At 44.7% G+C, this 15,411-nt stretch overlaps 1 protein-coding gene across 1 annotated transcript in view; it reads left to right on the top strand.

Moving 5' to 3' along the window:
• Positions 1–15,411, top strand: part of LOC119449606 (N-alpha-acetyltransferase 15, NatA auxiliary subunit-like) — a 96,783-nt gene that overhangs the window by 10,198 nt on the left and 71,174 nt on the right. The window contains 10 exon segments of the mRNA XM_037712819.2: positions 316–463; positions 1,548–1,667; positions 2,062–2,157; positions 2,260–2,366; positions 2,636–2,708; positions 2,804–2,979; positions 6,697–6,849; positions 11,634–11,762; positions 12,370–12,519; positions 15,149–15,212. Coding sequence (XP_037568747.1) covers positions 316–463; positions 1,548–1,667; positions 2,062–2,157; positions 2,260–2,366; positions 2,636–2,708; positions 2,804–2,979; positions 6,697–6,849; positions 11,634–11,762; positions 12,370–12,519; positions 15,149–15,212 — 1,216 coding nt within the window.

Genomic DNA, 15,411 nt, shown 5'->3' with positions numbered 1-15,411 from the left:
ATGGCAGCACACTGGCCTCATTCAAGAAAATCTGCTGGTGCAGAAACTGCTGTTATCTATCCAAAATCTTCCAAAGGCCTGTAGAGGCAAGGTGGGGCAGACAGTGCATAGTGTAGTCAAATGTTTGTAATGTGGCTGTTGTGGGCATTGTTTAGAAAACTATTCAGGCAGGAGTTTAGTTCCTTAGAATAGCCAGCTGGAAAAAACGACTGAACATAGCTTGTGGTCTTTATGAGCAGGTTTAAAGTGCAGGGTGTGCCTTGAAGGCACCAGTGATACTGACAGTAGAATTTTTTCTTCTTTTTCTGACTGCAGAAGCGTGGGTACGACTACGAACACAGCGAACTATTACTCTATCAGAACATGGTGATGCGAGAGGCTGGTGAACTAGATGAGGCACTTGGCCATTTAGCACGCAACGAGGAGCAGATCTGCGACAAGCTGTCCGTGCTTGAAACAAGAGGTAGGTGCTTGGTATTTGCATGGCAGCTTTTTTTATCAATTCTAGGCTTCATTTTTGTCTGGCGCAGGTATTGCTGTGAAGTTCTAGAGCAAATTCGAACACATATTGCACGTAGAGTAAGACCACAAGCCAACTAAGGAGTTCTGTATTGCGTTTTTAAAAGCACACTTTGTGAACTTTGTCATAATTTGGAACATTCTAGTTAGAAGTCCAGATTCCTTGTACTAGGCAATTGTCATTGAATGCTATTTTAAAATTTATGGTTTTCTAATTAAAAGTGTGTTAGAACTAGAAAAGTGCGAGCACAGCTTGTATATAATGCCTTAATTACGCTGGTGGCAGCTACAAAATACCAGACATAGGAATCCTTATTACTGCTAAAACTAAAATGTGTAAGTAGAGAGTTTTACATGTCTGGCATTCTGGTAAATGCAAGCGGAGTAGGCGTTTTACCGAATTACCAGAGGTGCAAACAGAATCGGCCTGCATGGTGCAGCCACCTGGTGCCGCCGAGTTTGCTGCTGGTTTAAATTTTTTGCAGCAGCACGATTATGCCAATGCTGAACTTAACACCAGCAGCAAATTCGAATACACTTGGTTACTACAGTATTAGCAGTGTTTGTCAGGTTGAGCTCTGCGCCATCAGGTGGCTGCACCATGCAGGTCATTCACATTTACACCTCCGCTCATCTGGTGAAACACCCAGTCCGCTTGCCTTTATCCGAATACCGGACACGCTAAAACTCTCTAATGTGTCAAAACAGTGCAATGGTAATAGATGCCGGTGAGGTGTTGGGGTTCATCTCGCATGAACAACTTGCAAGTTATCCTTTTGGAAAGAATGCATGACAATATCAAGTGAAATGTTACAGGCTGTTTTGTAAAAACGAAGCCTAAGATGGCAACCTGGAAAACAACTATACAAGGAAAATTGTGCAGACCTTTTCTTACTTGTAGTACTTCTTTTCCCCCTTATTAAATGTTGTCATGATGCATGTAGGAAAGATGGTAGAAGCTGTGAACTGTGCTTAAAAGATTATGGCAGGCATGTTTTAATGCTGTTTTCTCTCGGTGTCTTATTCAGCAAACCTGCTGATGCAGGTGGGTCAGTATCCAGCGGCTGAGGCAATATACAGGGAGCTGTTGAACAGAAATCCTGAGAACCACGAATACTATCATGGCCTGATGAAAGCACTACGGCAACGTGAGTCCTTGTTTTTTCGCGCGGCTCTAGAATGCTCTTTTATAGCTTCAGTTTTGGATTTGTTTGTAGCAGCATTGTGGTCTTTGTTTCCCTAAGGCCTTTTTCTCCTTGTCACTTAAATCAGTTTTGCATTAAGTTCTGCAGTCATTAAGGTTGCTGCCTGTGGACTGTCTTTCTTCAGGGGCTATTTCGTGCTAGCACTCTTTCATTGATGTGTCCGCAGCATCAATGGATGTGTTTGTGACAAGAATTAGGTTGTGTTTATGTGCTAGCTGCATAAGGTAGCCCACCTGCATACATGGCACTTGGTCAAAAATAAACAGATGTTATTTTTGTTTTTCCTTTGTGCCAAAAACACCATGCATTTTTTCAATCATCCCTTTGCTCAATGCAGAGGGTGTTGAAGATGAACTCAAGCTGTTCGAGGAAAGCCAGGAGAAGTTCCCCAGGGCGCAAACACCTAGGAGACTGCCACTCAATTTTGCCACAGGTGGGCTGTCTGGTTGGCTATGAAGAGGGTCCCTAGGTCCCTGCTTGCCTTTGTTGTAAGATGAAGCTCCATTCTCAGCCTAATTCGTTGTCGTGCTTGCAGGTGAAACATTTCGCACGCTAGTGGACAAGTACATGCGGAAAGCACTTCACAAAGGTGTACCGCCACTCTTTGTAGACCTTCGGCCTCTCTACAGCAGTCCTGAAAGAGTTGAGTACTTGCGACTCCTGTCATTTCATTTGTTTTTTGGGCTTGGCTAAGTGCCTTTGTGCCAGGTGCCCAGGGCATAGTAGGAAAATTTAGAGGTTTGGGAGAATTAAAATTATACCTCTGTTTGCCCTCTAAATGGCCTCTCCCAACTTCTCTTTTGCTTTCAAATAAGCGCTAGCATTAAAGCTGCACACTAAAAATGTTTGCAAATCGGAGTGGCTCACTGGCAAAACTTAATCTGTTGATGCATATGTATTTTCTATTTCAGGTAAAAATTATTGAGCAGTTGTTGACGGGTTACATTAGTTCACTAAAGAAGTATGAAGTCTTTTCTGAAAAAGGTAATTGTGCGTTTTGGACTGCGGCTAGATGTTTTTGATTAGTTTTCAGACCAGTGTGGGCTGACGCTTGGTGGATGTTTGTGCGCACCTTGCAGAAAAGGACTCTGAAGAAAAGGAACCTGCCACGGCGCTCTTATGGACTTACTACTATGCAGCACAGCACTACGACTACCTGGGCTGCACTGCCAAAGCTTTAGACCTAATAAATGCAGCCATTGAGCACACCCCAACACTCATTGAGCTGTTTGTCGCCAAGGCTAGGATATACAAGGTGGGCACATTTTTTTCTTCATTCCCTTTGGCTCTATAGTATGGTGTACAGTAGTACAGTAAAATCCCGGTCGCACGTCGCAGATCGCTTTCAAGATACGGCCATTTGATACGGTGCTGGTGCGGCCGAACCGTATCGACAACGTGCCGGTCGCTTGTTGCAACGCACCGGTCACGTGTTGCAACATACGCGCTGAATGTACCGCTAAGTTTACGTGACCGCCACATTCAAACGCAACGTACGATGCAGAAAAATTGAAGATTGACGACGTATCAAGGGGAACTTCTTAATACATGGAAGTCAATGTAGGATTTAGGTTGGAACCGGGAAAACGCGAAGTAGCAGCAGCGGGGAACGTATATACATATGGGATTCACTATTAGGAATTTTTTCTGGTAAAAATAAATTCATTTTTATTGCGATAGCAATTATATGGACACTTCAACCGGATTTCTGCCGTCGGCGTCGGCGCCGCCGTCGCCGTGAGGTTCCCTATAGATAAAATCTTCGCCGCGCGCCGTATGCCCGAGCGGAAGCGTGCGGGGACGCGCGCTATCACGGAGAGCGAACGCACTCAATCTCCCACGCGCAAGCAAGGAAGCGGGAAGCCAGCGCCGGAGGGAGCGGGGGGGGGAGGGTGGGGCGCACTTCTGCTCTGCCAACAACCGCGCTCGTCGCTCGCTCGCACCGTCGCTTATCTCCACACGGCTCTGACCTTTATGCGTCGTGCATTCGCCGCTCAGTTTCCGTTGAAACGATAGACCGCACGTACCTTCGCCCGTTGCTGCGGCGTATGCGCTTGCTGCCAGCGTTTTGACAGTCGTTGTCTGCAGTCATTCAGTGTGATCTATTCATGTTTGTTTGTGCGCGCTCACACCATGCTTGTTCATTCAGTTCGTAATAGTCGGGCCACATTTTCCAACGCACGCTACACATGCAATGCTGCCCGGATCGGCAGTGCAGCGCTACAGGTGTGTCCCTTCGCACGCGCTGCCCACGGGAAGCGCTTCTCATCAACACCACCGTTTCACACGCGCCTTCTCGTGGTCATCGAGTCTCTCTTCATGTCTGTCTACTTACGCCGCAGCACACCTGCTTACTTAATCAGCTCATGTTTACTACAATTCATATTGCTACCAAAGCCGCTCACCTTACTTCGTATGACATTGCTGTGTTGCTATCGCATTCATTGCTTCGCCCTTAGGGCTAAACTGTGACATTTTTTTCTTGATTTTGTGTATGTTTTGATGATACGAATTTTCGGTGATACGAATATTTCACGCGACCCCGCGAGATTCGTATCACCGAGGTTCTACTGTAGTTATGAAGCCTAGCAATGAAATTTGGAGATGTTTAGTGGTAGCTTGGAACAACTATCCTAACATGAACGCTTTGTCACCTACACTGCTGTCTGTCCCTCAAGCAAGGCATTCTAGTGATATTTGCAATGCCATTTGTACGAGCTATGGTAGTCCAAATTTGTGGTAACAATTGCTTTATTGAGCCAGGGTAAAATTTCGTCATGATGTGTTTACAAGATTGTTCCTTCAAAAACTTGGTTTGCCAGGTGTATTTTTTTACCAGGCTGACGAATTGTCATTTGCGTGAAGGGTGTGTAAGTTATGAGGCTAGCTCTAATCTAAAATATGAAGAGGATGTGCTAGTCCCTAGTAGTAGAACATCTCGGTTTACCTAACCAATATTCCTAAGCATTGTGGAATCTTTGCCTGCTGTGAGGGGGCCCTGCAACACTTTTTAAACATGTTAAATAGACCTTTCTTGCTTATAGCAATGGTGTTGACGTGACACTAACTTAGCTTTTCTCGGCCAAAGCAACTTGAGATGTCTGAATGTCATGCTTTTTCTGATGTCACCTTTCCATGGCAATGCTTGCCAACTGGATTGAGGATAGTCAACATAATATGGCACAGTATTGAAAACAAATCAGCAGAGGTGAGGTAAAGCAAAAGCCTGCACTGATGATCTGCAATTCATTAATCCGTTCAGTTTCACTGACATATACTGGCAGGTCTCTGCGTTCCTGTCCCACCCACCATTTCCCTGACATACCCATACATTTTCCGCTTTCTCCACCCGGATGTGCGCACTAACCTAAAGTTTGCAAGCTCTGAGGTGGTTCTGCCATCTGTTGTATAATTCTAGAAGCATATTTTCTCCTCTCTCTTGGTTTACTCAGTCTGGGTTCTTGGTACGCTGCGGAACACGCCCCTTCGTGTGTGGTTGTGTGCATGTCCACGAATGGGAGGGATGTTTCCCGGACTTTGATGGCAATCCTCTGTTCAAACATTCGCCCCGTAGCGCAAGGCCACCACTCTAACACGTTTCTGCCATATGTTGTGCATTTATAAACTTGGTCTGCTACTGTCTTTGCTACGGCGCACCTCCTTTCCAATGACAAGGGTGCTCCTTTCATCAGTGTGCTTTCTCCAGGATGGCTCTACCCTCTGCCATCTCTCTTTCATTTCTTGTTTTCTGTTTCATCTGTTGCTCTCTTTTCTTTGTCTGGTCACGTTTGAACAAACGAAAGCATTCCATCCTTGAGCATGGTTACATGAGCCACCTTTAAGGTGGCTGTTTGCGAGGGTCCTTCAACTCTTGATTGGCGCGGCGGCTCTCCGACTCTGAATAGAAGCCATGTTCGGAATTGGGAAAATGACAGCTTGTCATCCGAAGCAGTGGCAACTTCAACAACGTCGGATTCTGACCCTGACGCGGCAATGCCATCGTGAAATGTGCGCATGTTTTTGAGTCTGCTGCACATTTTATTCCTTTTGCTAGATAAGAATATGACGAACATGTTTAGAGTGTGTTTGCCATTATCCGTGTCATTTCTTCCCTTCTACATAACCAAAAAAAATTAAGCCCGTCTCGCACTTGTGAAATCTGATGAAACAGCGGAACTCTGCAAGCGTGGGTGTATAGCGTTTATATTGTTTTTTTTTTTTTTGCTTTCCTCTCTCTCCTTTCTCTTGCGCTCTCATTTTCTCTTTCTCTCGCTCATAGCAAGTTGTTACAATTGTCGGTACAATGCAACCATATGGTTCCCATAAATGCATGTTCTGCAAGCTTAGGTGTAGAACGCAGTGGTTATGACGCTTGCCTTCAAACCGTGGGTACCCGGGTTCGAATCCCGCCTCGCCAAAAAAGTTAATTTTGTTTTATTTATTTCTCGCCCTTTGTCTCTCTCTCTCTCTGCACCTCCTCTCTCGCCACTCTCCGACCACCTGTGGCTACCGCTGATCAACGCTCGGCAAGGTTCAACCTCGGCTTTAAACAGCTCCGTTGTTAACCGTTCTGTTTGTTTTATAAGATTCAAAAAAGAATCTCGATACTGTAGGGTGCGTCACCTCCGAAAAAGCCTGACATTAAAAGGGTTAAGGATATCTAAAGAGATGCGGTCACTATACCTATTCAAAAACTACACATTAATGACTACATATGTGCCAACTGATAAGCTTTCTTTTAAATTTTTTTCTTTGTGTATTTTGGAATTTCAAACTGTACCGGGCAATTCATTGTTTAAATATAGGAGGTTGTAAACATTGTGCAGGTTTATTTTTATCACACTTCACACATTTTTATAAACTGAATCTCTTAACAGCTGCTAATTTCTACCTATATATATTATACTTTGCTTGTTTGACACTGCCTGCGCTGGGGTTAAGTGCTCCTTGTGTTGCACTCTTGTTTTCACAGCATGCTGGTGATATCCACGAAGCCTTGAGGTTTCTGGATGAAGCTCAAGCTCTGGACACAGCGGATCGCTACATCAACTCAAAATGTGCGAAGTACATGTTGCGGGCAAACCTCATCAAGGAGGCAGAGGAGATGTGTGCAAAGTTCACTAGGGTGAGTTCAAAGAGGTTCGTGCACACTTGTACGAGCACTGATGCAGGACATTTTTGTTTTTGCATTAATAGGGGTAGTAACGGCTTGCACCTTCATACGACCCTGTGGGCAAAAGATGTGTTACTTTCATTGGTACTGGTTTAGGTTACAATTGTCATGAGTCCAAGTTTGGCATTATGTCAATGTGCCATCATGCTGTTTCATTGATCACAATTGGTGATAATACCATATAATCTCAAGTAAGGGCCGCACCCCCAACTTGGCAGTGTTCCTCTTTGGCAGTGTGCCAGTTGCCAGCACCATCTTTTCTTCATGCAGTTAGTTTTCACAGCCAGATCCTTTGGCTCATCTGTCAGCTCCCGAGAGTCCGCAATGAAGAGGAAGCTTTTCATGGCAGACAATGCTGCATTTAAGCTCAAGATTGTTGCGTACGCCTAGGAGAACAGCAAGCTGGCAGCTGGCCGCAACTTTGGCATCGTCAAGTGCATGGCTGAAGCAGAAAGATGAGCTCACTGCAACAAACAACTTGAGACAGGCGTTCTGTAGAAGAGCATGCAAGTTCCCAGAACTTGTAGTCGGGAAAAATTAGACAAAGTGACCCAGTCCCGTGTGAGAGCTGCACCCCGTCAAAATTGTGAAACAGAAATGCACCCCTTACACAAGTCTATTATATGGTAGACAGGTTTAGTTTCATGTATCCAGGGGCTTAAAGCTCTAATGGGCGAGAAGTGCACATGCTCAGAAGATCTGACCCAGAGCTTGCAAACATGTGCAAGTTCTGCATGTTTCTGTAGCATGCCTTCTGTACATGACAAGTTGGTGGGCACCAAAGTAAGCTTGGTCCTGACCACTGTTTGTTTCAGCTAACCTTTGCTACAGTAGCATTGTTGGCGCTTCATGACATAAGCTAGGCCATGGCTGTTTGGGGGTTCATTTGTTATGGTCAGTGGCATCTAGCATGCGGTGTGCACAGCAATGTACTATGTTGCATTGATGAAGCCTGTATACGTGGGAAACCAGAAATGTCTAATGTGGGTAACCACAGCAGTGACTCGGTGGCTATGGTGTTATACTGCTGAGCTTGAGGCCGCGGCTTCAATTCACAATGAGGGTGGAATGCAAAAATGTTAGCGAGATTGAGAGTGGGATCGAATTCTGTTGGGTCGGGACAGAACACAAGGCAAGATGGTAAAAAAAGAAAATATTCAACCACAATAGATTTAGTAATGTTTGCGTTTTAGTGCTTACGCGTGGACCTTGTTCACACCAAGATTATAATTGACAAAACAGTCGTTGCATAACACGGCCGAGACACCTTGTGTATACTAAATAATCTAACCGTGCTTCTTTATCTACTGTAGAAATTGTAGTATTGGTTGACCCCTGGCTTTGAGGTGACCCCTGGCTTTGAGTTAAAATAATTACTGAAGTAAATGCAGCTAATGCACCACCATGGTAGCAACCTAATCTGTCTAAGTTCTGTTTGACCGCTACAGGAGCTTGAAAACATCACAATGTACCGTAAAAACCCGCGTATAATACGGACCCGCATATAATACCAGGTGTTATTTGGGGATAGCAAAAACTAAAAAAAAAATGTTTTCATCCGCGTATAATGCGAGTGAGGAAAACTCACAGAAAGCATTTATTTGCATTGCAGTTAACGTTCAGTCCTCGTTCGTTTCACTGGCACTGTCTCCTGATAGCCCCTTGTCGGAGATATCTTCCCACAGAAAGTCATCTTCAGTGCCGTCAAGCGCGTTGGCGATGCCGCATTTCTTAAAGGAGTGACTGACGAGCTCCTTGTGGATGCTGGCCCATGCATCTGCAATCCAGCTACAAAGCACCGCTGGAGAGGCCCGTTTCAGCCGTCCGGTAGCCGTTACTTCCAGGTCTCCCAACCCTATCCACTCTTGGTAGCAGCACTTGATCCGGTTTTTAAAAGGCTTGTTAATGCAAACGTCCAGCGGTTGCAACTGGAGTGTCATCCCAGCCTCGAACACTGCCCTCGGTGTCGCCGAAATGCCACCCTGCAGCGCAATTTCTGATGGTCTTGGCAGCTAAAATAACTTTCCTTTTAAAGGCAGCTGGGTGCTGCTTTCGCGGTCCCAACATCGTGCGAGATAGACTAGCGAATGTGCCAATTCTCAGCGTGGTCAAAATGGCACCCGTTGAAAGCAGCAGCAGCCTACCAACGCCACCGCAAGATGATGCATCCTCTGCTACGAGTCTTGATGATGATAGCACTGAGGAAAAACGAAACCGAAACTGCAAATTTTAGGCTGAAAGCTTTGGGATCCGCATATAATATGCAGCAGAAATTTTACATGGTAAAATTTAGAAAAAAGCTTCGTATGATACGCGGGTTTTTACGGTATTTTATTTACATTTATAGGGAATGCTTATGATGCAAGCTGCCACATTTTAATTAGTCACATCACTCCTCTACAGAGTACTTGAAACTAAAGCATGTCAGTGGACAGCTTATTTAGAGAAATTGGACAGGGATATAGAAAAATGCCATGAAATTTCATTTCACATTTTCTTTAGCATGCAGTAATTATTATTAATAATAATACAGGGATTCTAGTTAAGATGAACCTACTCCCTACACCAGTGGTGCAACGAGAGGGGGGGGGGGGTGTTCGGGTGTTGTAACCCCCCCCCCCCCCTGAGGCCGAGTTAACACCCACCACACGTCCAGCCCCACCAGTCCAACGTGTAGCTACAGTGCTCTGTTCACATTGCCGTTACAATTTAGGAGGTGGCTTGAGGTGGAATTTTCCTCATTAACGAAAACACTCTATCACTGTCTTGTATTTATTCATTCACTCTTAAATTACATTGAGTAAAACGCTGAAATAAACATCGTCATCATCCTTGGTGACTCATTATATTACTATAAATATTAGGCATTTTATTTGGTGTTGGATTCCTGTGGCTAAAGCAAGGAAATTGCATATAATGCAAAGTGCATGCTCCCCCCCCCCCCCCCCCTGGCAGAGATCCTGGGTGCGCTACTGCCCTACACCTAGAATTGAGGTGTAATGCATGAATTCCTGCTTGTTTGGCACATTTCTTCTTAAGTTCATTCATTTGCTTGGGCTGCTCTTCAAATGCTGTTTCAGTGACTTAAATACCTAGTTTCGAGAAGATGCTCACATCTTGCAAGTTAGTATTATGATGAAATAATCCCGAGTCTGGACATCAAATCAAGTAAAATGCATACTCACGGCAAATTTTCTTAATAATCACAGTTAGGCCTGTGTCATACTTCTAATCTTTTTCCTCTCACTACTGAAGCCATGCAACAGGCATTTAGTTGATGTGGTTACTCACCTGCATTCTCACAGATGGAATATATTTTTTTTCTTGCCACTTTTGCTTCTGTCTTTGCAGCTGTACAGTGCTTTTTGGTTTTAAGAGGGCTGTTACGGGGGCAAGTGGTTGCACTGCTTGCAAGCTACTATTTTCACACTGTGTCAGCTCCCTCTGGCTCAGTGCAGTAACAGTAGCAAGATCAATGGCATATGAGCCTTTAGCGATGAGCCTTCTATAAGGCAGTGGTCTTTCCTCCTCCGCTGTCTTTTCCAGCTGTCGCACATGTACTCTTGTATCTTTTATTTCTGGCTCGAGATTATGCTGTGCTGGCTGAAATGTTTCTTGCAATTATCCATTCCATCATATGTGTGCCTCTGGTGTAATAATTATTCTTTCCAGAACGCCTTTCACACGTGCTTGTAAGCGGACAGGCAGCACACTGTGTAACTTCATTTGCATCAGAAATAGAAGTGTTAATGTGCCTTTTCCTCACCCTCTGGCATTGCCTTTTATTTTTGTATGCTACTGCATAATGCTTGGCTGATGATTGAATTGATAGGGCTACAATAGGGGCCACAAACAATAAGTCTACCGAGGAAGAATCGTCTCCTTTATGTGTGAGGAGAATGTACTTCTTCCCAGTGTCTGTAGCGAAATCTCATTTCATATGCATACAGGCAAGAGCAGATGGATTTGACAAAGCATGTGCCCATGAGCATGCACAAACACACGCACACTTTCCATGTAGATGCTTGCAAACCTCACAGGTTGCATTTCAGTTATTCTGCTATGTTAAAGCTTAAACTGCATCAGTCTTGAAATGTTAACTGTGCCATAAACTAATTACATCTGGGGTGTTCAACGTGTTCAGCATGGCTCAACATTAACACTATCTGTGGCCGCTTTTGGCAGCATATGAAGCCACTCGCATTGCAAGGTTCTTTATGCACTTGTAGTGCTAGCATATACAATACCATATTTTCCCCTGCATAGCCTACTCGTGCATGTAACCCCTGCCACTAATTACAGCCATTGAAAAGGGGGGAAATGAGTGTACTACTGATCCAGCACAAGTACTGACTGCACATGACACTCATAAATTTTATAAAATCAGCTCAGCACAGTTGCCTTCAAAGCACTTTTGTTTGTTTGTTTGTTTGTTTGTTTGTTTGTTGTGTGTGTGTGTGTGTGTGCATGCGTCTGTGTTTGCTGCTACCTTGTAGTTGCTTCTTGGCAATGCAGAGTGCACTGGTAGGCGAAACTTTGTCTTTAGGCGTGGCTTTGTGCTGATCAATGCCATAAAGTTGCATTAGAGGGCAGACACTACCAGTGCATACTGAACAAATCCTAAATAGTATTCTTGGTGTGGGTTAGTGTACACATGAAACTGTGGTATAATGTTTCAGTGCAGGGTTGTGATTCATCACTGTGTGTCATCCTGTGATTATGTTCTTTATGTGCAGGAAGGGGTGTCTGCAGTGGAGAACTTGAACGAGATGCAGTGCATGTGGTTCCAGACCGAATGTGCCTTGGCATACCAGCGGCTAGGGAAATGGGGCGAGGCCCTCAAGAAGTGCCACGAAGTGGATAGGGTGAGTGGGAATTCAATGGGCACACACGTATGCGGCCTTGTGTTCAGCGGTGGCATATATGCCAACTACACAGCCACTTTTAATAAGTTTTCAGGCTTAGTGAAAGTACTGCCATCATTGTGTGTGTGTCTGTAGGTATGAATGAAATGTGAATAGGATGTTTAAGCAGGCCCACTACATTGGAGCACACTAGCTGTGGCGTGTCATTGAACATGAGGTTGCAGTTTTGATTTCTTACTACAGCAGCTACATTTAGGTAGGGCAGGCTGTTACTTGGCACTCCCAGCTTCAAAAAGTTTGGAAACCCCAATGATGAGGTCAGCATGATTTTTTGGAGCATGTTAATGATGCACAGCAACTTTGAAGTTAGCCTGCAGTCATCTCATAGCCCTGAGGCAATTCCATCTCTAGTACAAACACATGTGCAAGAATTCAATGGCTTTGTTGATAAATGTCGATATCGTCCGCACTAATGTGAACCTGATCTTGGAAACGGGGTTCTTATTTTTCAGTTTCCGAGCAGTCTGGTTGCATGCCTTCTGTGCCCTGGTGACAGTTATGCTCACAGCTTTAGCACTTGAAAACCTGTCTACCTTGATGTTCGCAGCACTTTTCGGAGATAATGGAAGACCAGTTCGACTTCCACACGTACTGCATGCGCAAGATGACACTGCGTGCCTACGTGAGCCTCCTAAGGCTGGAGGACGTGCTCAGGGCTCATCCTTTCTACTTCAAGGCTGCCAGAGTAGCCATCCAGGTAATCCCAACATCAAATATTCAAGCATGCAGAGTTCATCAACTTGTAAATTCTGCCGCCAACTTGTTTATCACGTTAGCATGGGACTGTGTTGAGTTTGAGCAGGGGGCTGTTGTGCAGACGAAAAAAAATGCATTCACTAACAAAATGTCACTACAGTAAAATCTTGTTACTACAAACACCACATTAATGAATTTCTCAAATTTACTAACACTATTTTTAAAATCCCCACCAGGATTGCCTATGCCTTCAATCAAAAAATATTTCAGAACTAGAATTTGAAAATACTACATAGTATTTCAGAATAACATGTAATTTTTTTGCTTGTTTTTAATCAGAGCGCATCAGCATTACTAATTCAGCTAAACCTGTAACTCTCGCATCTGTTGGTAAACTGTTTACAGCGTGTCCTCTCCAAGGCAGAAGTAGCTATCATCATTAGCGCATTTAGCGCCACCATACAGGTGCTGCTAAATACGCAGCACCCCATTAGGCCTTTGTAGCCTGTTGCATTGTGCGTGGTTGTTTGTGCCGTTCACGTGTACAATAATTTTTTATAAGATTGTTACTTGTGCATGATCTTGCCATAAAGTTTGTGTGAGAGGTTGGTGCTCTACTGACAATGGATGCAGCTAGCGACGACGTTAAAAAGAGGCAAAGGTGGTTCTGGCTGCAGGAAAAAGTGGACAATTTGGGAGAAGTCGATGCAAGAAAGAAGCAGATTGATCTTTGTTGAGAGTGTGGCATTGCCCTATTAATCTTCACGACCATTTTGAAGAATAAAAAAAAAAGTGTGAAGCTTCATCGGGAGTAGCAAATCGCTCTTACAGAGAACAGGCTGCGACCTGAAATTTGCAGTATAGGGATGAGGCAGTGCTTACAAGGGGACACCAAGTCATCGAGCACTGAGCGAGATGAATATATATTCTATTGATAGAGCATAGAGATGATAAAGTATTGAATTCGTACATTCTAGTGGCCATCACTAAAGTCCATGCTTTCATCTGGAGGTGTAATGACATTCCCGATCATGTGATTCATCAAGTGGAAGGTGTGGAGTCGTTTCAGAAGTCCATGCAACCTTTTCGTTTTGAGTTTGCTCGTTCACACAACTGTGTCTATTGTTAAAGGGCCCCTAAACCACCGAAAGGTCGAAATATAGTTATGGTGTTGCAGCTGTGGCGAGTCTACAACAAACATGTAGCCGCAAGAATTTTTCGAAATGGTGCCGTAATAGCAGAGTTACACGCATTTGATGGTCGAAACACGGCCCTCGCTCGTTTTGTTCTTTTCTTCGCTACGCTCCATTCATCGGCTGGTCTCTCCTCGCCGAATGCTCCTCCAGCGTTTACGGTCAGTCATGGCTTTAAAAGCAAGGAGCGCTAGCGCAAAAAGTATCAAGTATTTTAATGTAGTGCTCAGCTGAAGTGACTCTGGGTATTTTGTTGATACCACAGAGCAATGTAGAATGGCGAACGGCAATTTAACATCGTGAAAAATACGAGGACGCAGTGCCGCTCATCCATGTGTCGCTCGTTCAAGTCGCTGGGAAACGTCATGCTCCTCCAATAAAATTCTAATGAAGTTTCATCGGGGAGTGTTTGACAATATCGACATTGGAGGGGGGGAGTGTTACCGACTGACTCCCCCCCCCCCCCTCAATCTGGAGATCTTGGCAGGTATGCTTTTTACACACCTCTGACATAGTTTCAGCCAGCCTTTGCAGCTGCAGCAATGAAGACACATCTATGGTGACTTTTTAACAAATACTAACTACGAGTTGCAAACGTTCAGTGTTTTGTAGGGAAGACACAATAAGCTAGCACATGCAAGGACGTCAACCAAAAATCCTCTGCTCCTTTCCCAGGAGAGTGAAGGCACTTAAGCTGTGTTTGGATTGATGGTGATGATGACTGGTCATGCAGTGTCGACGCATAAGCTCTGTGCCGTAACAACATTCAAGGACAAATTACAGGACAATAAGCAAGTCATGACTTGCTCAACGATGAGCCGCAAATACGACAGAAGGGCAGAGATAATCAGGAATATGCCCTGGTAAAGTATTGCATGGTTTGGCTACAAGAAAGTGCAAGTGTACTGCATTGCCAAGACTGTCGGGGCAAGGAAGGCAGATGGCAAGGCAAAGAGGATCGTGGCTTTGGGATAACGGGCCCTACCACTGGTCACCCGACTTGTGGCCCCCCTTCCAGCCCTAACTGCAGCCCACTCAACTAATATGTGTGGGGTGTTGTTGAGGGAAAAGTCACTGCGAAACACAACACCAAGAAAGCTTTGAAGTCATCTATAAAGCAGGTGATGATGAACCTGGACAGAGAGGAGGCGAGGCATGCTCAGCCGTTTCAGGTCTAGGCCTAAGGAGGTCGTGGCAGCTGACGAGGTTACATTGAATAGTTTCATTTGACAAGGTTTTTTTAACTATGTACAAAGTTTTTTGTGTGTACATAGATTTTGTCCTTCCATTTCGGGTGTTGTTCATTGTGACTTTTCCTTATATTTCCGGACAACCTGTATAGGCTTGTGTAAATGTATTGTGGTTTTTCTGCCCGATTGCTGATGCTTTATATATATATTATGTCGCTACCTGAGCTGTAAAACGTTGCATTTGCAGGTGTACCTTCAGCTTCACGACCACCCTGTTGCGGAAACGGAGGCGACAGAAGAGATCAACACGGGTGAGTCAGCTCTTCTTTGTCATTTGCTTTTCAGGCTGCAGCGGAAGATATTAGCAGACCAGACATTGCCTGAGACAACACGGTGGCACTTGTGCGTGGCAAGCAAGCAGCAAGAAAATGCGACACTGGCAATTTGCCTCCGTTTGCAGGGAGCCACTTGCATGTTCTGAAGTCCTGTGTCGAAGCGCTGGTGTGAAGG

The sequence above is a fragment of the Dermacentor silvarum genome, chromosome 4, assembly GCF_013339745.2.
Source record: "Dermacentor silvarum isolate Dsil-2018 chromosome 4, BIME_Dsil_1.4, whole genome shotgun sequence".
NCBI lineage: Eukaryota > Metazoa > Arthropoda > Arachnida > Ixodida > Ixodidae > Dermacentor > Dermacentor silvarum.
Note: the sequence above shows the minus strand (reverse complement) of the source record. Positions and strands in the feature narration are given on the sequence as shown.